The sequence below is a fragment of the Hemiscyllium ocellatum genome, chromosome 24, assembly GCF_020745735.1.
Source record: "Hemiscyllium ocellatum isolate sHemOce1 chromosome 24, sHemOce1.pat.X.cur, whole genome shotgun sequence".
Classification (NCBI taxonomy): domain Eukaryota; kingdom Metazoa; phylum Chordata; class Chondrichthyes; order Orectolobiformes; family Hemiscylliidae; genus Hemiscyllium; species Hemiscyllium ocellatum.
Window position 1 is genome coordinate 27,700,775 of NC_083424.1, and position 24,197 is coordinate 27,724,971.

A 24,197-nucleotide genomic window follows, 5' to 3' on the forward strand; every position below is an offset into this window, starting at 1 on the left:
AATCTGGAATTAGGAATCTAGTGATGACAAATGAAAAGTTGTCAATTGTTGTAAAGTCCATCTGCTTCATTAGTATACATCAAGGAGGAAAATCTGCCAACTTTACATTGTCTGGTCTATATGTGACTCCAGACCACAGCAATGTGGTTGAGTCTCAACTGCCCCCGGACAAACAAATGCTGGCCTGACCCATGACACCTGCATCCTGTCAATGAATAATAAATAAAATAGGGAAGCGCTCTCTTGTGGCGCAGGCTTAGAGACTCTACTCCTGGACTAGGAGGCCTGGGTTCAAGTCCCATCCACTCCACTGGTGTGTAATGACATCTCTGAATAGGTTGATTAGAAAAATAGGGCCTGTATGAAGGGGTCTCTTATGGTGCAGTGGTAGTGTCACCAGCCCTGGACCAGGAGACCTGGGTTCATGTGCCACTTGCTTTGGTGGTGTGTCATAAGATCACTGAATAGGTTGATTAGAAAATATATTAAGTAATAGTAGTGTCCCACACTACATTGAGCCAAGAGACGTGGGTGGGTGTGTCATAACACTTCTGAACAGGTTGATGGAAATAACTGTACTCTCTCAATAATTCATATGAGAAAAATAAATCTTAGAGAAAATGTCAAGGCTTGAATAGTGTGGTGGGTCTGTAAAACTGTCTATCCTGGGTTGGACTAACCAATATACACCACAAGTCGTGGTATTGTTTTGGTGTTCAACAATTACTATGTTCCTTTGCAGTCACATTTCTTGAATTCTGGAAAGTGTTAGAGACCTTGCTGTCCATATGTCCTTAAAGCCGGTTAAGTTAATTGTTTTAAAAAAATCTTACTTTTATAAACTACCACCAGAAAAGTTGATAGAATGTGATTCCATAATTGTAAATGGAAGTGGACAGGTCTAAGATTAGGAATATATAGGGGTATAAACAAAAAGCACAGATATGGGACTTAGCATTACCACTCATCTGGTATTTGCATAAATTAGATCATCTCTTGTACAGCATTAAGATGTCAGTGTTTGGCTTTATATACCACAGTACCAAGTCCCAAAAATTACATTCATTTAATCCAAAGTCTTTTCAGCTCAAATTTTCTTTCGTATTTGTTCTGCAATTTAACTGTTTTTGAAGAAAGGTTATAGCAGCTATTTTGGTAACCATTAAACCATTTATGGGGATTCATACTTTTAAGTTTGCACAAAGCTGCATAATAGAATAAAAGTACAAAAAAAATGCAATGCCGGAAATCTAAAACAAAAACAGGAACTACTGGAAAATACCAGCAGGTCTGACAGCATGATTCTGAAATAGACTGCTTTCTCTCCACAAATGCTGCCAGACCTGCTGAGGTTCTCCAACAATTTGTGTTATTTCAGAATAAAAATCTACTTCAACACACTGATGGTAGTTTAGCACAGGAGATGCTTACATTTATGACTCATTGCAAGATAAGCTTTATTCCTCATCATCCAGCAAGTAAATTTCGTAAGGTTAAGTGTATGAATGTTTAGAGCAATATCAGTTTAGTCACTTCGTTGATTGTAGTTATGTTTGTAAGTAATTTTTTTGAAGATAGAAAACCGTGTTGATTTTATAATCTTTATACTTTGTTAATCTGTTTTAGTCTTAATCAGCCAGGCAGTCAGAAGAGGATTACAATAAATCTAGTCTTTGAGACATTTTCTACATCAAAAATGCTACACAATGTGTTTAATTTGATAGAGAAATTGTTAGTCAAATCAATGAATTGACATAAAAGGTTGGTCAAAAAGATTGGCTTTAAGGAGGATCTTTGAGAGAGGCTGAGGGAATTCCAGATTTAAATGACTAAAGGCACCTTTAGTGACTGATAGTGGGGGAAATACAAGAGTTCACTGAAGTTGTTGCTGATCCAATTTACAAATTCCTCAGATTGGCATGATCTGCTTTTGTCCTTGCAATTTTCCGAGTCATGATCCAGGTATTATCTGGGGGTCACCATCTATGGGATAAACACTTTACTGTAAGTCTGTGTTTCTAAAACTGGCTGCCAGGAGATGAATAAAATTATAATGGATAGGAATCATCACTACAGTTTAGCAGTTCTTAATGTATTTTGTAATCTTTGTTTGCTATTTATTTAGTTTGCTTTGTGTTACTATCTGGTCCTATCACGTACGCGTTGTAATTTATTCATTCCACTTTGAAACTGGTTTCATACTCTAGCTAGTTGTAATTAACAGTATTCATTAATACATTGTTTCTTACCCTTAATTTTGAGTTGGTCAGTCTTATGAAGGAGACTAATTCAGATTTGAAAACAGCATCTACAAGAGTGGTAGGGAATGAAAGGAGGAATCTTATGTAAAATGAAGGTATGTTGGAGATGAATACTCCATATTTTATCAGTTATTATAAATGGTGTACTAGAGAAGGGGATGGAATAATTGTTACACCACATAAAATGAATTAATTGGAAATAAGAGAAAAACATAAGATGGAAAAGTCACTAGGACTGGATGGGAAGATCTGGCCTTGTGCAAATCGTGTTATGGGGCTGAAAAGTAACCAGTTTATTCAAGATCAAATTAGAGACTATTTAAAAATGCATCAGTTTTAGTCAGACATCATGGATTTAGTAAAGGTAAATTTTTTTTTGAAGAGGTGATCAGGTAAAGAAAGAACTGTAGATCAGTGTACGTGAATCTCGGGTGTTGAGAAGAGGCTTTTTGAAAAAGTATTTTCAGTATATTACAAGAAAAAATGTAACAAGACCATAAGACATAGGAGTGGAAGTAAGGCCATTCGACCCATCGAGTCCACTCCGCCATTCAATAATGGCTGATGGGCATTTCAACTCCACTTACCAGCATTCTCCCCGTAGCCCTTAATTCCTTGTGACATCAAGAATTTATCAATCTCTGCCTTGAAGACATTTAGCGTCTCGGCCTCCACTGCACTCTGCGCCAATGAATTCCACAGGCCCACCATTCTCTGGCTGAAGAAATGTCTCCGCATTTCTGTTCTGAATTGACCCCCCCCTAATTCTAAGGCTGTGTCCATGGGTCCTAGTCTCCTTGCCTAACGGAAACAATTTCCTAGCGTCCACCCTTTCCAAGCCATGTATTATCTTGTAAATTTCTATTAAATCTCCCCTTAATCTTCTAAACTCCAATGAATACAATCCCAGGATCCTCAGCCGTTCCTTGTATGTTAGACCTACCATTCCAGGGATCATCCGTGTGATTCTCCGCTGGACACGCTCCAGTGCCAGTATATCCTTCCTGAGGTTTGGGGACCAAAACTGGACACAGTACTCCAAATGGGGCCTAACCAGAGCTTTATAAAGTCTCAGTAGCACAACGGTGCTTTTGTATTCCAACCCTCTTGAGTTAAAGACAATATTGCATTCGCTTTCTTAATCACAGACTCAACCTGCATGTTTACCTTTAGAGAATCCTCGACTGGCAGTCCCAGATCCCTTTGTACTTTGGCTTTATGAATTTTCTCACAGTTTAGAAAGTAGTCCATACTTGTATTCTTTTTTCCAAAGTGCAAGACCTCACATTGAATTCCATCAGCCATTTCCTGGACCACTCTCCCAAACTGCCTAGATTCTTCTGCAGCCTCCCCACTTCCTCCGTACTACCTGCCTGTCCACCTAACTTTGTATCATCGGCAAACTTTGCTAGAATGCCCCCAGTCCCTTCATCCAGATCATTAATATATAATGTGAACAGCTGCGGCCCCAACACTGAACCCTGCGGGACACCGCTTGTCATTCTGAAAAAGAACCTTTTATCCCAACTCTCTGCCTTCTGTCAGCCAATCCTCAATCCATACCAGTAGCTCACCTCGAACACCATGGGCCCTCACCTTGCTCAGCAGCCTCCCGTGTGGCACCTTATCAAAGGCCTTTTGGAAGTCTAGATAGACCACATCCACTGGGTTTCTCTGGTCTAACCTACTTGTCACCTCTTCAAAGAATTCCAACAGTTTTGTCAGACATGACCTCCCCTTACTAAATCCATGCTGAGTTGTTCTAATCAGACTCTGCTCTTCCAAGAATTTAGAAACCTCATCCTTAATGATGGATTCTAGAATTTTACCAACAACCGAGGTTAGGCTAATTGGCCTACAATTTTCCATTTTTTGTCTTGACACATGGGCTACATGTTGGATTAAATGATTATATTTGGATTTTTAAAATTAATTCATAGGATGCAAGTGTTGCTAACCTCAAACAGCATTTATTGCTCCCATCACTAATTGCTTTGGAGAAGGGTGACCAGACTAGTGATCCCAGTAATCACTACTGGGTACATCTTTGTTCTTTAACATGTGGGGATGATTTGGGCTTGAAGAGGATGCAAAATGCTTTTACTTTTATCGTCTTCAGCTAATTTTAATGATTTGGAAAATAGGAGAATTATAACAGTATAGAATGGTTGATACATCAGTTGCAACTGAATATGGATAAATGGGAGGTAATTTCCATGGGAAATAATGAACAGAAATTCACGTTCAGTGGTTTGAGCATGGATGAGTACAGATACCTTGAATTTCAATTTGATAATCTCAACAAGTCGATAATTATGAACTAAACTAATAATATTTTGAACTGTCATGATAGAGGCAAAGAGGATAAGAGAAAAAAAAATTATAGTAAATCTGTACAAAACATTAGTCAGGCCACAGTGATGAGTACAACTTTGGACATCACGTAAGATTGTATATGCTCAATGGCTTTTAATGTAAATTTACTAGAGTGAGGTTTCTGATGGGAAAGTAGTTAGAAAATTGAGTTATTGGGACTAATTCTACTTGAACAAAGAGAATTGTTTTTAAAATGAAGGGTCTGATTTTTGAATACAAAAAATCTATTTTGTTGCTTTTGGGATTCGAACACGTGACCTATAAATTTGAAGTAATCAGTGAAGAAAATACATTACAGTGGTGGTTTGCTAAAATATAAAGTATTTATCAGAGACTATTTTCTTTCAATGTTTAATGGAAAATACAAAGCAATAGGGAAAGAGGCATTGGGATTAATTTTATACTGCTTCAGCAAATATCCACATTCAGGACAGACTGAATAGCCCCATTCTATGTTGTAAATGTTTGTGGAACATTTCTTTGGAAAATATGAGCTGTCTTTTTAAAGCTGGTGTAAATGCTGTATAATTCCAGCAATGTCTATTCTTTTACATTGTAGAATTCAGTTTGTTACAGATTTGCTGTTTTTTTAAGCACCTTCTTTATTCTCACGTTCATCTTGTTCTATGGATTTGTTATTCAGCCACATTCTAAAATGTCCTGCCAGATTTATTATAACTAAGGGCTCTATATAGCAAGGTAGTGGAATATTATATATTTGTAACATAAAAATAAATAAGTGACAAGTTCAGATCTTGACTGAGCATAGTAACAAAATATGTGAAAGACAAAAATCTATAACTGAAAAACAACTAGGATCTATGAAATATGTGAGATGCTAGAACAACACTAGGCATTGCCTGAAGAGTTGAAGGAGCTTTCAGAGTTCAATCTAAAGTTTGCATATGAGGAAAGATATAATTGCACAAGTCATGGAAATGATGGTTAAATGACAAGCAAGAGTCAAAAACATTCTCTGAAAGGAACAAAGTTAGTACCTGAAAAGGCAAAGAATGTACCAGCATTGATATTGAATGTAAATATTGCAAATTATTTTGCATAAACAGGATCTCAGATGGTAACGAGATGATTTGCTGGTCAATCTACTGGCAGTGTTGGTTTAGAGAAAAGCGTCAACTTGACCAAAGTGCTCTATTATTTAAATATCACTGAATCTAAAGATAGTAATTTAGGCAATATGATACTATTTTAGTCGTGGGTTGAAATGATAATCTAGACTCAAATCCACAATGTTCTGTTTTGGACTCATGTATGTTAATAAGCTGATGCTCCACAGAAAACTAAGAACACTGCAGCTCAAATATTACTTAATTGTTTTTTAAAAATGTGAACAATTTTTAGTTCAAGTTTCTGAAAGACAGTTGATGTTCTGAAGGGTTCAGTTTTACAAATGAAGGAAACAAAAAAATTGAATTTTAGAAAGTTACTTAATTTATAACTTAATGATTTAGTTTGTATAAAGAAATATGCCATTTGTTTTGTCTGTCATGTTATACCAGCGATGTTATTACAATGACAGACAGAACCATTAGTTACACAATCAGCCAAATTCTAAAATAAATTCGGTTTATTAGGCTCAGATCAAATGTAGAAATAATTTATAAAAGTTAAAGCTGAATGCTTTTACAATCTTCATACTTCCCAGCAAGAAAACAGCTAATAACACCCGAATCCCTTAGCTGCTCCATAATATATTCTAAATGTTTAGTTATTCAAAAATAAGTTTTACATTGAATCATACAATTTCTAAATGAATGGCAAATGTGGTAACGAGAACTCCTTTTGTATTTCCTGAAATTGCTACAGCAGCAAAACTGGCTTAAAAGGGAAAATTGAGAAGGCATTTTAACCATCACTTTTCCCAATGAGGTTTGAATACTATTAATTTACCTGAATTGTTTTTTGAAATTGTTAAACTAAGAAAGATAGTTTTACATGCTACATAACTGAATGATTATGATTAACTACATGAATGATTCCATGAACGAGTTTGTCATAAACCATTCCCGAAGTATATTGATTATATTTGCTTGAGGCAGAGCAACAATCTTCAGAGATACAAAAGTAAGCCTTGTTTAACACAACACTTTCATAAGCAGTCTGATTTCTTTCAAATAAATAAACATAATTCACGGCACGATTTGAAAATAACTGAGATGAAACTTAAGGTAATTTGAACTTTTTTGTTGCATTAAACGGAGGGTCACATTTCTTTCAACAGTTCTTATCGATAAGCATGTCTCTCTCTCGAGGGATTCTCATCTCTCCAAGCTTAACAGCATGGAATTCTTAACTGCAAGCTGCATTGAATGTTATGGCCAGAGACCGTAAGAACGGTAAAAGCGAAGTTCTCATTTCAGCTAGCCCTAAAAACAGAAATATAAAGCATTAGAAAGCAAATACATTTTAATTTTTTTTGAAAAAATTGATATAGATAGTGTCCTTTTAATAACAATGTCATATTAGTCCAAAGAAGCTCAACTTCTTCCACTGTGGATGTCTGTAATAACGTGACAAAGGAAATTGACTAAATATCACTCAAAGAATCCATGACATAGGCAGTCTTAAGCATGTGGAAATCAAAACTACAAGGGGAAAGAGACAAATGTTGACCAACCGAAACTAAATCACGTTTTTAACTGACAGCATTTGTAACTTTTAAAAAAATCATTCACAGGATGAGGGTGTCATTGGCTAGGTGTCACTTATTGCCCATCTCTAATTGCCCAGAGGGCAGTTAATAGTCAACCACGTTATTGTAGGTGTGAGTCACATGGAGGCCAGACCAGGTAAGGATGGCAGTTTCTTCCCTTAAAAGGACATTAGTGAACCAGGTGGGTTTTCCCAACAATCGACAATGGATTCATTGTCATCCTAAGATGCTTAAATCCAGACTTTTTAAAAATTGAATTCAAAATTCACCATCTGCTGTAGTGGGATTCAAACGTGGGTTGAGCCAGAACATTATCTGGGTCTCTGGATTAACAACTAGTGATAATACCACTAGGCCATCACCTCTCTGATCTGAGCAAACATAAGACATAAATTACAGACTTAGGGCCTTTAATCCACAAGTGGATGATTTAAAATAAATGAGATCAGAGTCAGTAAGTACAGAGACAAAACTCCTTTATAATAAAATACTCATCAGAATAACTGATTAAGAAAGACGAAGGTGATTGACCATTTAATACACGTAATTTTGATCTTCAGAGCTTGATTAGTCTACAATAGCTTTTATAAGATCAATGGAGGACCATAAAAATTGTACGCTGTATACTCTTGAAGTTTTTTTATATACATATACTTATGTTACCTAAAGTGTTATGAATTCTACACTTGTTTGTTAATTATTCACATCAGAATTGAACCAATACATTTTCTTGATTCTAACTTTAAAATTGTATTTCAAGCTTATCTGATTCAGCTGAAGCCCTCTAAATCACATATATTTGTGTCTAAAATTAAATATTGATGTACTCTCAGTTTATATTGAGGAGAAATGATATGGAATACAAGTTGGGATACTGGATTAGATGTGTTGCTGGAAAAGCGCAGCAGGTCAGGCAGCATCGAAGGAGCAGGAGAATCGACGTTTCGGACATAAGCCCTTCTTCAGGATTCCTGAAGAAGGGCTTATGCCCGAAACGTCGATTCTCCTGCTCCTTCGATGCTGCCTGACCTGCTGCTCTTTTCCAGCAACACATTTTTCATACTGGATTAGATAAAAAGCACTGGGAACTCAGTTATCTCATGGTAATAATTAAACTAAAACCAATCATATTTGAAGACCATAAGCACTTCAATTGTTTTTAACTAATGTTATTAAAGTTAACATTTCAGTGATATTAATTGCAATATTGATTAGCCTGTTGTAAACAGTGGCATTAGCAAAGTGTTAGTCATATATGTTTTTGAACTGAACAGATGAGGAGTTGCTGTTTCAAGAGGTAAACAACAACATATGTAGATTGCTGGCCTGCTCCTTTTTTCCAGAAAGAAAATGTCCACGTTCTCGCAGGGGATTCTGATTAGGGCTCCTTCAGAAACCATGTAGAGCCATGTATTATTCTGACAGATCCTTCTTATTATAAAACAGTCAGGGAAAGAAAGACACATTCTATTTTACAACGACGGTCAAATGTCATATTCTGTGATTTACATGTCCAGAATCACAGACAGCCACTTTGACAGCTCAAAAGGATTAGAATGTAATATAAGTGAAAGATTTGAGTACCACATGGGTGGGGGTAGGCTGGCAGATAAGTAGGCCAACAGGTGGGTCAGATTAGGGTGCCAGGTGGCAAGGAGACAGGTAAATGATGGAGTATTTAAGATGGACAGATGAGATCAGGTCTGGCAAGTTGGGGGTATTTACACCAGAGGAAGGGATCTTGGGACTGACAGCAGGAGAGCAAAAGTCACATACAGTGGTGGGGAAAGAGAAATTGAGTCATGAGGGATAGTTGGGAGGGAATGAAATGGGATTGTCAATTTAGGGTCTGGGAGAGGTGGAATTGGGGATTAGAATGGTAAATTGGAGGTTCAGTTTAACAGTTATTCAGGAAGTAGACTACATGTTTAATAGTCTAACTTTTCCTGGGTAAATATTTACTTAGCTACACAGCAGGTTCAAAGGGCCAAATGGCCTACTCCTACTTTTATTCTCTACAAACCTTCCAAATTCTCAACCTAAATAGATATGTTTGGAGGGTTCCAAGTGTAGGGAAACTGCCCAGTACAATTTTCAATTTTCTGGGTAATTTCTTTAACAGTCTCCCCAGTGGAGATTTCACAGGGTCCGCACGTGCACCTTACATCTATGCTGCAGGAAAAAGAATCCGATCATTGCAAAATTCAGGTCAATGTGGATACAACAAAATTCTGCATGCAGTCAATTTCATCTTATACACATCCTTTGGGGAACATACTAAATGGGGCCATATGTTTTCATAGTAGGACGTGAAGGAATGTATTGAATCACAGTTGTTTAATAAATACAAATGGAAGACTAAAGGACAGAAGACTAATGACAAAATGGAAGTATATAAACTTACTAATTTTTTGGTCATGATATGAATTTCAAAACTCATTTTAAAACAAAAACTTACCAACCTGATGAAGGAAAAAAAATTACTCATATGCCATCTCTTGGCTTTTTCTTACACACCGTGCAACTTTCCTTTTAAATTCACCATTTGGATCATCTCGCCATTCTTTCTACAATAAAGCATAATGATTACAGTAAAACAATTTCTGCTCAACAGGGAAATTGGCATTATCAGTCACCATTTTCTTCAATTCAAGTTGTTTTTAACTTGGTTTCTGCTTCTCTCAGCCTCAGCTCACCTTCCACCATTTATGTACCTTTTTAACTATGATTCATTATTCCAATGTGATATTAAAGAATTAACTTGCGCTGATAACCTGCAGGAAATTGGATGTCCCGAGGCTAGGGTGGGATGCCTCTGATTTAGATAGATTGTAACAAATTACATTATCACCTCCTATTATTCAGAGCCATTTACATTTTCATCCCCTATTCAGAAATCAATAGGGGCATTGCAGTTGGAACTTGATTATTCCATGATAGTTGCAACAAAATACAACTCATACCATATCTGGCCATTAAAGGATGATTTGCATTACATTGTTTCTGGAGGTGATGTTGTGAGTGGCATGTGACTGTGAGGGAGTGACTGGGGGTTGTCTTGTGAGCATTACTGACTGTGATATAGAGATTTTGGAGAAGGAAGGACTGTTTCCTTTGTTCAGAGAGACCTCTCGACATGCTTCACAAGCATGGCGAAGCGTGTTAAAAGAGTTTCTCCACAGCTTGTACTCTATAGTGGTTAATAAAAGTTTGGTTGTTCACAAAAGTTAGTGTATTGCAATTGCATTAAGTGTGTAAGGATTTCAGGAAAAAGAACTTAATACCAAGATTCCTCTTTTCAACTTTTAATATCCTCTTGCCTTTTCATTCAATATCGCTGCTTTGATTTTAGCCATACTGCTATGTTCTAATCCATGTTCACTTTACCATGTAATTTTCCACTCACTCTTTTAACTCAAAATTAAATCTGCTGACAAAGGGAGCACTGTTGTTGTGCAGAGCTGATAGGACTTTTGCCTGGCTAAAGCAAACCAGCAATTGGCCTGGTTAATCCACCTATCGCCCTACGGACCATGATCTGATGATCAAAATTTTATTTTCAAGAGAGATACGAATAGTAGGTCTTCCAAAGATCTCATTCCCTGTATACTGAGAGCACGATAGAACTGAGCAAGTCAAAACCAATTTTCCTGCATCAGATAAATCAGAAACAGAGGTTCTGAAGAAGTCACATTAGACTTCTTATAACAGTAATATTAACTGTTTCTCTCACCACAGCTGTCTCATTTTCTTCAGCATTTTCTATATTTATTTCCATGTATCTGAACTCCTGTTTTATAGCTTCTAACCACTGACAATGGTGACTCTCCTGATGTCTCCTCTGACCTCAAGTAACTCTTAAAAAAAAATAGGGAAGTCTTGATAAAACTCTGACAGGCAGACTACACCTGGGATAGTGTGAATAGTTTTGGTTCCCTCATCTAAGGACATACTGGTATTGAAGGCAGAATTACTAGAATTGATTCCAAGTATGGAGGAATTTATTTATGAGAAGTTGAGTTGCTTGAGCTTGTATTCATTGGAGTTTAGAACAATGAGAGGAGACCTTCTTGAAATATGTAAGATTCTAAGGGGGCATTGCAGGGTAGATTCTAGACGTTGTTTTCACTCAAGGGAGAGTCTAAGACCAGAAAATGTAATCTCAGAACGAGGAACTGTCCAGTTAAGACAGATGAAGAAGTTTTGTTTGATGATGATGAGGGTGATGAATCAGGGATTTTTATTGCAGAGGACTGTCAAGGCTAGAGGTCATTTAAATGCATTCAATACTGAAATATAAAAACTTTAATTAGTAAGGGAATCAGGCAGGAAAGTGGAGTGGGGATTTTCAGACCAGCCATGATCTCACTGAATGCTGGAGCTGACTCACTAAGCCAAATGGGCTATTTCTGTTCCTACATCTTGTGGTCTTATGGAGGCAGGTAGACGGGCAATGATATGGAAGTAACAGTGAAAGGAGATAATATAAGGCAATAATGGATAGTAAGCAGGCAAAAAATATGGTGCTGGAAAAGCACAGATGGTCAGGCAGCATCCAAGGAGCAGGAGAGTTGACATTTCTAGCATAAGCTCTTCATCAGGAGCTTATGCTCGAAACATCAACTCTCCTGCTTGAGCAACTGGCTGTGTGGAGTTTGCACGTTCTCCCCGTGTCTGCGTAGGTTTGCTCCGGATGCTCCAGTTTCCTCCCACAGTCCAAAGATGTGCAGGTCAGGTGAAATGGCCATGCTAAATTGTCCATAGTGTTAGGTGGATTACTCATGGGTAAATGCAGGGGAATGGGTGGTTTGCTCTTCGGAGGGTTGGTCTGGGCTTGGGCTGAAGGGCCTGTTTCCACACTGTAGGGAATCTAATCTGGATGCTGCCTGACCGACTATGCTTTTCCAGCACCACATTTTTTGACTCTGATCTCCAGCATCTGTAGTCTTCACTTTCTTCATGGATAGGAAGCAGTTGAGAGTTCGAAAAAATGCAACTGTAATTGACATAGCACCAAAGTCAGGTGGAGTTTGGTTAGAAAAGTGGTTTAGGTGCATAGGTTCAGAAAAGCTTAGTTTATAATAGATTTTGTGCAGCTTTTTAGTGACAAATGCAAAAACGAAGAAGATTGGAATGGACTAAGGTTGTAACACACCAAAATGATCACAGATGGCTTGATTAATGAGTGAGAACAGAGGGGCCTAGGAAATGGCATGGTTGTGGGTGGTAGTGAATATGAATAGATTTATTCATGGCAGCAAAATCAGAAGAAAGAGCACATGAGAAGCTGCAACTAAGACCAAAATCACTGGGGACTAGTGGTCATGCAGAACAGTGGCTGAGGGAGCAAAGAGAATAGCTCCGTGACAAGGTCAAGATGGTGTTTGAGGAGAAGGTATGAATGACAATTGTAAAGGAGACATAACTTGATGTTTAACAAGATGAAGTGCTCAAAAGAGAAGATGTCAAAGGGGTTGACAGAGCCCGAGGAGTGACTTGATAATAGCATAACAATAACCTAAAAATAGACAGTAAAGCAAGCTGCGCAGGGATACAAACAGTTTATATAGATATATTGGTGGGTTAAGTATGTGGAGATATGAAGTTGACTATTTTGGAATGCAGAACAAAAAGATAGTATTATTTAAATAAAGAAAAACTGGAGAAAATGGCAACTCAAAGGGACTTGAGGTACTTGTGCAGAAAACAGAGAAAGCTAGCACACAGGTGCAGCAGGTAATCAGGACAGCTAATGGAATGTTTGCTCTTATTTCAGTGGGGTTGGAATACGAGTTGGCAAGTCCTGTTGAACTGCACAAAGTGCTGTGAGATCACAGCTGTGAGCGGTTATGGCCCTTTATCTAAGGAAAGATATTCTGACACAGAAAGCAGTTCACAGGAGGTTCAGTGGAATGATCCTTGCTATGGAGGGATTGTCTTATAAAGAAGGCTAAACTGATTGGGATTCTACACACTGAAGTTTAGAAGAATGAAAGGTGAGATTATTAAAATATATAGAGTTCTGAGGGGGCTTTACAAAGTAAATGTTGAGAAGGTGTATCCCCACATGGGAGAATCTAGGATCAAGGACATAATGTCAGAATAAAGGGAAGTTAACTTAAGACTGAGGTGAGGAGGAGTTTCTTCTCTCAGAGGGTTGAGTGTCTTTAGAGTTTCTTGCCCCACAGCTCTCTGTGGCAGATTCCTTGCATACAGTTAAGGTTGAGATAGTCAGATTTTTGAACAGTAGGAGCATTAAGGGTTACAGGTAAAATGCTAATGAGGAATGCCAGATCAGCTATGATTCTAATGAATGGCACAGTCGACTCAAGGGGCTGAGCGACCCATTCGTGTTCCTATTTGTTATGGTCTTATCATCACTGGATTTGAATAGGACGTCAAATGGCTAATATAGACAGGTGAGGGACACCTGTGGACCAAATTTCAAATAGAACCAGCTGTGAGGAACTTAGATATATCTTTTCCCTTTACATCTGGAACTACTGATGGTGAAGGGTGGCTCTATCATTGTCTGGAGGGAAGGAAGGTTAACATTTTTGGTGTAAAGTTTTTGTTATAAAACTATTAACCTGGAGCCCCCATCCAACTTTGCTCAATAGATCTCGTTCCAGACCAACTGAGCGCTATCAGCAATTCTGTCTCCCGGGTTTTACACTATCGTAATATTTGCCCATTTATTCTTGTAATGCTTTTCCATTGTTTCACTGAAATGATCCTTTACATCAATTAAGTAGTTTTCTACTAAGTTGCCTGCAGCTCATACAATTCAGTAACTTCCTCTTTGATTATTGATCTGGTGTGGATTACCAGCATCTTCTGATTTTGTTTGAAGTTCCAGGATCTGCAGTGTTCTTGTTTTCTCTTTGTATGAAAATATTATCTAATTTTTGCACAAAATTACAATTCCTTAAAATGTTAGCAACTTTTAGTAGTATTGTGTAACAATGTAATCGTTCCAGCTCTACTTCCAGTAATCCTACACCTTCTATGTCCTGGTGTCTACGTCGCTATGTAACATGATTACACTCAGCAAAAACACAATTGCTCAAATGATGTAGAATTTCTATAACCTGATTATATTCAGCTACTGGAGGATAAATGGAAGTGGTACAGTAGATATGTTTATGTCAAGACTCTTTGTTTCAATCTATCAAAACTTTAACATACTCCTATACTTCTACTTTGAGCTTCCTGGTTGCCATCTGTTACAGCTGAAAACTGTGTTGCTGGAAAAGCGCAGCAGATCAGGCAGCATCCAAGGAGCAGGAGAATCAACGTTTCGGGCATAAGCCCTTCTTTTGTTACACTTAGAATGCATCTTTTGCAGCAGTTACAAAATGAAAATTACCTAAGTAACAAATTAAAAGAATTAATAAAATGAAACTTAATAGAAATCCAGTCTATGCTATTTACTAAATTCTAAATTTCAAATTTAAAAACTTATTCAATGACAAAAGTTTTTGATAAAGTAATTTTTTTAAAAAACTGCTTAAAGAACTAAAGGGCCTAAATAAAGATAACTGACAGAAGTTTAAAGAGAAAGAATGGAGTTTTTTTTGTTAGGGTTGTTAGAACATAGAATGTTCCACCAGAAACAACATGGAAGCAGGATCCATTATATTTTTTAAAGAATAATGGACACATATTTAATAAAGAGAAAATAAATGGGTGTGGGGATAAGGAGAGGTCATAGGTCTGTGGATACAGAACAGGCACAGACACAACAGATTGAATAGCCTCTCTGTGCTGCAAACTTCTCCACAGAATGCACTGTGTAATAGGATGAATGTGGCATTCACCAAGTTCCTGCAGTCATTCCTAAATGCTAATGACAACAATCTGAGAGACTAAAATGCCCAGAACAACAACATTAACCTATCATCATCACTGCACACCAGTTTTGGTAACTTGATAATATGAAAGTAAGTGGAGAAATTCTGGTATTAATGCATTCGTTTCTCATATGGGATGATTGACAGAGGATTAAAAAGTAAATAATGGAATATGGCTTTGGAAACACCAGACATGGATTCTCAAATGCTTTCGTAAAATTCAAAGATCTCAATAGAGTTCTGATCATTTTACTTTGTGAAAAAAAATTATGTTAATTCTAATAAAATACTTACCGCAGCATCAACATTTGCTGGTGAATCACTGTTGGGATCAGCTAACATAGAGATAACACTGATGAGAATTGTCTCTACAGTGTGAATGGGTAACCAACGCTCCTCAGGTTTCTCATAACCAAATTTATCCTCACCAGGCTCATGCAAAATTGAAATGCATACATCACCATTCTTGGCAACTGTAACAAAAAAAGATTTTTTTTTCCTGAATAATTGATGGCAAAACAAAAACAAACTATAGTGGATACTAAAAATCAGAAGTTAAAAACAGATATTGCTGGTAAGGCTCAACAGATCTAGCAGCATCCATGGAAAGATAAACAGTTAATATTTCAGATCATGTTTTATCACTAGGTCACCAATCTCAAATGTTAACACTTGTTTTGGTTTCCACAGGTGCTGCCAGCCTTGTTGACTATTTTATAAATATCTTTTTTTAAATATAGTTATTTAATGTAATGGAGAGAAAAAGTCAACAAAATTGTTAAAGGTATATCTATTCAAATTAACAGTTAATCAAGTTGCATTGAGTGTAGTGTAAACTTAATACATTAGGAGAAAGTGAGGACTGCAGATCAGAGCTGAAAAATGTGTTGCTGGAAAAGCACAGCAGATCCGGCAGCATCCAAGGAGCAGGAGAATCGACGGTTCGGGCATGAGCCCTTCTTCAGGAATGTTCAGGACGATTCCTGAAGAAGGGATCATGCCCGAAACGTCGATTCTCCTGCTCCTTGGATGCTGCCTGACCTGCTGCGCTTTTTCAGCAACACATTTTTCAGCTCTGATCTCCAGCATCTGCAGTCCTCACTTCCTCCTAGAAGATTTTAACCTATTGCGAATCCTCTTGCAAGGATGCCTTCCTTGAAGAAACTCTCTTCCTCCCTCTACAAGGATTTCAGTGAGTCCCTCTCTCACTGCACACCCCAGGTCATCTCCTCTGCCCAGAAGCTCTTCAGCCACGTTCTCAAACAGACTCGCTACCACAGCCACATCTCCTTCCTCAGCACCTGCCTACGGAACCGACGATTGCTGAAGAAGGGCTCATGCCCGAAACGTCGATTCTCCTGCTCCTTGGATGCTGCCTGACCTGCTGCGCTTTTCCAGCAACACATTTTTCAGTTCAAACTTAATACATTGTCAGGAAACTGCTAGAGTCTAATTAAAACAAGGTGACTGAACATCTGAAAAAAAAATTCAGCTGATCAGAGGGAAACAGTAGGATAGTAAAAGGTAGGTCATTCCAGACAAATTTTATTGAACATTTTAGAAAAAAAAACATGTTCGTTAACATCTTAGATGCTGGGGCAGAAAACATATATCCAGCTTTGCTGGTGACGTTATTTACTTTGAATCTAAAAAAAAGATAGAGCTTTAAATGGTGAAAAGCTAGAAACAGTGGCAGTCCAAAGACACTTGGGATTCATTTAGATAGATTATGTCTTGAATAAGTACAGAAAATAATCAAAAATGCTATTGGAATGCTACCTTTTGTGTACCTAAAGGAACCCAAAGGTATTAAGGAGTACAGGCCAATGGTTGGTGTATGAAGTTAAGTCACAAATTGGTCATTATCTCACTAAGTGATCTAAGGCTCAAGGGGCTAAATGAAATATTCTTGTCCCTATCAGATACCACAGCTAAAGTAAAACCTTCAACAGTGGCTCATAATTTATGAAAGAGACTCTGTGTACTCTTGTCTTTTACACAGCTTCCAGCTGTTTGTGTGGCTTAGAAGAAGCCAGTCACTATTGTAAACTATATCCTCAGAAATTTTCCAATAAAGCAATTTGCAGGTACTCGGATATATTATTCTAAAATCAGAAGTTTTAATGTATTAAAAAGATTTTTTAAAAAAACAGTTAAATAAATAGGCCAAATATGTAAACTTCCTCTAAAACAAATGATGACATCAGATACCATTGTTGGAATTTATCACTTTGTGACTCAGGAATAAGCGAGTTGCTAGTAAAGATTATTAGAAGACCTTAATCATCTGATTGACGCAACAAGGAAGACTGCAGGGTGCACTATACCACCACTTGAACATGGAAATTTTACAGAATGAAATGATAGAAGAGTCTGGCCTGTCTCCTTAATTAACAGGGTTTAAAGCTGATAATATAATAAGTAATAAATAAATTCTATATGTATATATTTTACCATTTGGATGCCAGATTTCTGTGATGAAATTCATCTTTGGAGGCCGCAAAGGGTAATCATTAGGAAAGGTCAGATGAGCTTTGAAGAATCCACCCTCACTAGGAAATGAATAAGAAATGAAATCTGATGAATGACAGTTCTATATTATTACTCAGAGGGAAATAAGATATGTAAAAGTAAAATGGTTAAAAAATCTCTAACATAGTCGACCAAAAAGCAAAACATTTTCCTTCTAAGTAGCTTTTCAGATATTAAGAATACTCCATTATCAAGATGTGGGGAAAATTGTAATGATCAGCCTTTCAAAGAATTCTTAAAAAGTATTTTTAATGTATGAGTCATATTCTTGTAAACTACTGTAATTTTATTTTTCAGTGATCCTGCAGTAAGGATTTCACAAGGAATTAGCGTTACCTTTAAAATCTATTGATCAGACACCAGATACAGAGTGTCCTGGAAATAGCAAGAATTGTCACCGCTGTACACTTAATCAAAACATTCATGGCTACATATTTCACACAAGTATATCAATGAACCAAGAACTGAGTATAAAGCTGTAGCCTAATTGAGTGTGTTAAAGTTATTTTAATAAAATATCAAAGTTTTACCCTTGTGGTTTACACAATGACTTGAATCCTTTATTACGTAGTACACCCTTACAGTTACATTCTGGTTATCAATTATTTATAGGTACAAAGATGTTTTTAAAGCAAAGAACAGTCAAAGATTCGAAGTCCGTCAACATAGTTCCAAGGAATTATTTTGTTAAAACTCACCAAATTTGAGCAAGGGTGGCTTCTGGCAACAGTGTGCACTAAACACTGTATTAAAGATGGTACACTGAAACCCCTTCAAAAGATCAATTCACTTTTGTCATTTCTTCCTTAACAATTACTTCTAAAGTAAGTAATTTGCTAAATTTGCTAAAGGAGGGGGATGATAGAGAGAACACCAGAATCCTACCTACATAAAATAAAATCTAACTGTTCTCCATGTTCTGTTCATTAGCTCTTGCCAATCACTTACAACTCAAATGCATGCTAAAGTACGCAGAGATGCCATTGCCTATGTATCTGTTTTTGTACAAATTGTCATCAGAAAATGAAGTCTACTCAACAGTTGAAGATGTGGGAAGCATGAAGCTAAAAAAAGATTTTGAATCTGACTAAAGTCTGAAGTAGTATATTTTTGACTTAAAAAAGTATGGTTGGCAGTACATCAAAATAATTTAAATTAAAGCTATGAAACTAGGCCAGAGGATTAGGACTTCTTTTTCAGAAATCAGCCCCAGATTAGTAAAAATGAATAAAGAAGGAGAACATTGATTTTGAGAGTAAATTGATAAGAAATATAAAAACCAACAGCAAGAGTTCTACAGGTATTTAAAAAGAAAAAGAGGAAGTGTAGGAACTTTGGAGAATGCAACTGTGTAATTAATAACAGAGCAGGAAAATAGTAGGTAAATCAAAATCTTGTATCAGTCTTCATGGTGGAAGATGCTATAAACATCTCAAAGATAAGAGAGAAGCAGTGCACTAACAGGAAGAAAGGTCTTATAATAGTCTCTATCACAAGGAACAAGTATTTCACAAACTGATAGGAGTGAAGACAAACAGGTCGTTAGGACCTGATGGAGCGTCTCCAAGAGTTTTAAAGGAAGTGGCTGCAGACATAATGGAGGCATTTGTCAAAATATTTCAAACCTCACTGGATTTCAGGTGAATTGAAAAATCACGAAAGTAACACCCCTGTTCTTGAAGGGAGAGAGAAGTAAAGCAGGAAACTAGAACCTCAGTTAACGTAACATTTGCCACGAGGTCAATTGACATTTAGCAATCAAATAGAATTGCTAATTCAGTTTTGAGAAAGGAAAATCATGTTTGACAAGTTGGATACAATTTTTACTGAGGTCTTAATATGCAGAGTTGGTAATGGGGAACTGTTTATATGGTGTATTTGGACTTCCAGAAGTCATTTGATAAAATATCATATTAAAGGTTATTGAACATAGAAGCTCAGAGTACTGAGAGGCATGGATTAAGCATTGATTAATCATGTTTGACAAGCATTCAGAATACATAAGAGGATTGGGGGTCTTTTCAAAATGTGGAGTTCCGCAAGGATCAGTCCTTGGCCACAATTATTTACAATCTATATTAATGACTTAGACAGGGGCAGATTTTAATGTATTCAAATTTGCTAATGATACAAGAATAGATGGGAGGGCATGTTTCAATGAAAACATGTTTAAATGGAGAGAGACTCCAAAAAAACGGAGCACAGAGTAATTTGGGTGTTCCCTCTAATTTTCTGTCCAACTGTGCGTGTCTCCAAGGCCCGTGCACAGCAGTGACTTCTGAAACCACAAATCAATGCTACGATTAGCATGCCTACAACAATCACCATACAGGAACATCACAGCACACAAAGCCACATAGCTTAGAGGGAATGTGGCTGTTCTTGTGCATGAAACATATGAAGTGAGCATTCAGGTGCAGCAGGTAATTAAGAAGGTAAATGCAATTTTAGCCTAAATTGCTTGGAGCTTGAAGTTTAATAGTAGAGAAGTCTTGTTACAATTATACTGGGTGTTAGTAAGACCGCAAGGGAATTCTATGTACAGTTTTAGTCCCCATAGTTAAGAAAGAATGTACAAGAGAGAGTTCACTAGGTTCATTCCTGGGGTGAAGAGGTTGGACTTATTAAGTGTAAATAAACAGGCTGGGCCTTTATTCATTAGCATTTAGAAGAATAAGGGATGATTTTGTGGAAACAGGCAAGATTCTGACTGGGAAGATGTTTCCAATAGTATGGATCTTAAACAAGGGGGTATGGTTACAAAGTATAGCACACTCATTTAAAATTGATATGCAAAGGAATTTCTTCTCCCAGAGTGTACTGAATATCTGGATATCTCTGCCTGATGAGGTGTGGAGGCAACGTTACTGGAAGTATTTAAAGAGGTGGTAGATAGATTTTTGAAATATTAGAGAGTTGCGAACTATGATGAGCTGACCATGATCTTGTTGAATGATGGGGCAAACTTGAAAGGTCAAACAGCCAGCTCCTGCTGCTACTTCTTATGATTTTATGCTCTTGAATATCTTTTTCTGACACTATGCCTTTCACATACATACTCAGGATGTCCCAAAGCACTTTACAGCTCAGCAGTTTTACAGTTGCTATCGGCTAAATAAAACTTATGTATTGTTAACAAGAGCTTACTTCTTCCTTTTTCAGTCATTACCTATTGCTGTCATATTCACTCAATACAGTATTGTTTCAAATTATTTCAACATTGCAGCACCACTCTGTTTCCTATGTATTTCCCTTCTGAAAACAAACTGATCTGTTCTCAATGCTGAGATTTATTATACTGATCAATTCTGAATATACTACTCCAACCATATCTCTTTGCTTTACTATTGTAAAGGCACAACAAGTTGTATTTAGTAAAGAATGCACAGATCTGTGAAGAAAATGGGGGCAGGGAAGACCATTCAGGCCCTTGAAAGTGTTCCACCATTTCTTAATTTCAAGTCCATTTACTTGCTTTTTATTTTACCTCAATACCGTTACCCAACAAAAAATGAACTCTTGATATCTGTCATTAAAACGTCAATTGATCCAACATGCAGAGTCTTTGGAGAAACATTCCAAATTTCCACTGTCCAGTCATATAGTTCTGTCAATATGCCATGAAATAGACCACATCCATTTCTTAGCATCTTATTTACTTTCACGATCTTTTTATCCCTATGCAAAACAGCGCGTATCACAGTTTTTTTTTCACAGAGTAGCACCCATTTTATTTGCTGTCAAACTCCTGATACTCATTTAGCAGGGAAAATGTTTGTAACTACATTGTCTTTCACAGGAAATACTTGTAAAATTTTAGTAGAAGTATGAAAGATAAAAAGATTTGAATACAGCTTCTGCATTTCACACATCATCCTCACCAACTGTCTTGTCACTATCTGAAAATAAAATATAGGTGGTTAACTGGCAATTTCTATTAGCGCTGATACTTATTAGCATTAAATACTTACAAAAGAGTATCTGGTGGGCCAATGATGACAACTTCCCATCTGTATATGTCATCATCATCTATTAATCCAGCAGAAAATCCATCCACTGGATTCTTATTTAGTTCTTCAGATAAAAAACACAAACATAAAATAGTGTAACAGTTACACATTGGTGCAGAAACAATGTGTCTGTCTAACGACATGAGTTGAAACAACAATAGCTTAGTTTGAGAATAACGGTCTGATTTAATGTCACTGTCTCATTAAAAAACTGTGGCTAACTTTAACAATAACTTCTAAGATGCCACAGTGTCAACCCTATATCATTATTATTTGCCTGTATTCTTTGTGGTGATTAATCATACTTGAATAAATGAAAAATAAAAAAAAGTCAATTATCATCTGATGTAAAATAATTAACATTAGAAATTATAATGTTTAAATTATTTAATTGGATTGAAAGCTCGACCAGGCTTTAGTTATTAGACACATGCTAGATAATTTACAAAGGACCTGCTATCCCTCAAAGTATTTACTCTTCTTATAAAACAAACACTGCACATGGCTTATTTCAAAACACTGTGCAGTAAAATGTATGCTATAAATGTACATATTATATGTACTAACAGAATTTATTGTATGTTAAATAGTGACATAGGTTTTTGGTATGTCTGAAGAGGTTTAATGAACTTATAGCTGTTTCTGTAACCAAGGTCATTTCTTTTCCCAAAAAGGATAGTTCATGGAGACTATTGGGAATTTGTTTACATTGGAAGAATTTACAAGTGAACAAAAAAGATTGTGCAATACACATTTCAACTGAAGTTTTGGGGGGCTTGGGGGAAACATCCCATAACAAGGAAAGCAAAAAGATTTTTAGTTTCAGTCGGGGCAGTTTGCATAAATTTTGGCCGAAGCTAGATGTGTAAAACAGCTGTTCTTGAGAAAAGCAGGTAGTTTAAGACTGTTAAGAAATAAGTTCCTTTAGTGTACAGAATTTAATTTAAAAGTTCCAGATATGATGTATTTAGTAAAACCATGAAGGAGTTATTTGAAGTCGAGAAACTTTAAATTCAGTGCATGAAGGCTCCAGGAGGTGATCACATTCTCAAGACAGGACAAGAAGTCCCAGTTAAATTAAACTTTACAGATGTGAAATAGAAGAGCATTATCTCTGGTGGCAGTTCTATAAAGGAGTGTTTATTGGATTTTATTTTACCATGTGTTTGAAAATATTTAAATTTATGTAAAATGTAAATGGTTTATTCTATTTTGTCTTCATTTCTTTTATGTGAAATTAAACTGCAAATTTAAACAACATTAGTTTCCCTGGCACATTGGAGGCTGAGTGCTTGCCTTAGAGGTTTATAAAATCATGAGGTGCACAGATAAGGTGAATAGCCAAGGTTTTTTTCCCATAAGGGAAGTCCAAAACTAGAGGGTACAGGTTTAAGGTGAAAGGGGAAAAAGATTTAAATGGGATCAAGGTGCTACTTTTTCCACACAAAGTAAATGGACCAGGCATATATATGAATATAATGCCAGAGGATGTGATAGAGACAGGTACAATTATGATACTTAAAAGACACTTGGACGGGTACATGGATAGGAAAGGTTTAGAGAGATATGAGCCAAACGCAGGCAAATTGGACTAGTTCAGTTTAGGAACCCTGGTGGGCTAAAGGGCCTGTTTTCCTGCTGTATGATTGTGACTCTATAAAATATAACAATTCAAGTCATTCAGGGGGCTTACTACAGGCAATTGTAATATGCAGTAGAAACGAATAGACATGTACAATTTGGTTAAAAGTAAAAACACAAAAAAATTCAAGTCACTGTTCGCGATTCTGAAGCGCCATAATGATTTTCTTATTTTACAATCGCGTCAGACTGACAACATCTGAATTTTATATAGCTTTGACGCCTGTTATATTCGTGCCGTATTTTTGATCGTGCCAATGTTCAAAACACGACTGTGGTCCCTTGGCCGTAAAATATTTATTCCAGGGGCACTTTGCCAGTCTGTCATAGTGATAATGCAGAGCCGGAGCGGGGAAGCGGAAAAAAAAGTTACGAAACAATGACTTTTAAAAGAGCCAAAATGACCGATGACACAACATTAACAACGTCCAAAATGTTTCCCTTTTAACCATTAACAGTTAGCGATGGTCGAAATGAAACTAGTCAGAAGGAAATGGTGAGCTGAAAGTGGGTCGAGGCTCAGCAGCAAGTCCAGTTCTCCCAGCCACCATTCATATCTGCAGCAAAGTTTTAGTGAGATCCCAAGGGCGGCGCATACCTGCCAGCTGTTTCCTAAGGAGTAGAGCAGACTGGTCTGTCATTACTCAAAGATCAGATCAAATCAAACCAAATAAAATACAAAAATCAAGTAAAGGTAGAATAGGTGAGTAAAATAGATGGTAAGGAGCAACCGCTCCAAGCCTTGCGGGCCCACGTTATACCAATCTTCAGCCTGCGGCCTTATAGGCTGCTCGCATTCCGGCCCCGGCATCTAAGCTGCACATGCGCCTTCCGCCTAGCAACGACAGGC

General features: G+C 37.0%; 1 protein-coding gene across 2 annotated transcripts; it reads right to left on the reverse strand.

Annotated features, from left to right (window-relative positions):
* Positions 1–6,207: 6,207 nt before the first annotated feature.
* On the reverse strand, positions 6,208–24,178 carry ube2g1b (ubiquitin-conjugating enzyme E2G 1b (UBC7 homolog, yeast)). Of its 2 annotated transcripts, none has more exons than XM_060843987.1 (6): positions 23,946–24,178; positions 21,668–21,770; positions 17,619–17,716; positions 15,459–15,637; positions 9,774–9,878; positions 6,208–7,024 (listed from the first exon to the last, which is right to left on the reverse strand). In XM_060843987.1, the coding sequence occupies exons 1-5, from the start codon at positions 23,986–23,988 to the stop codon at positions 9,792–9,794; spliced, it is 510 nt and encodes a 169-aa protein (XP_060699970.1). In that variant the 5' UTR covers positions 23,989–24,178; the 3' UTR covers positions 6,208–7,024; positions 9,774–9,791. The 2 variants fall into 2 exon arrangements, with proteins under 2 accessions (XP_060699970.1, XP_060699968.1); XM_060843985.1 differs by having other exon boundaries at positions 9,770–9,878.
* Between the last annotated feature and the right edge of the window lie 19 nt (positions 24,179–24,197).

Bases quoted from the DNA above. Each gene is read 5' to 3' on its own strand.
- ube2g1b (XM_060843987.1), bottom strand. From the start codon at position 23,988: ATGACAGACCAGTCTGCTCTACTCCTTAGGAAACAGCTGGCAG. The intron at 15,638-17,618 runs GTAAAATATATA...TTTTTGTTACAG, and splicing joins AGAAATCTGGCATCCAAATG to TTGCCAAGAATGGTGATGTA. The intron at 9,879-15,458 runs GTAAGTATTTTA...GCTTTATTGTAG, and splicing joins CAGCAAATGTTGATGCTGCG to AAAGAATGGCGAGATGATCC.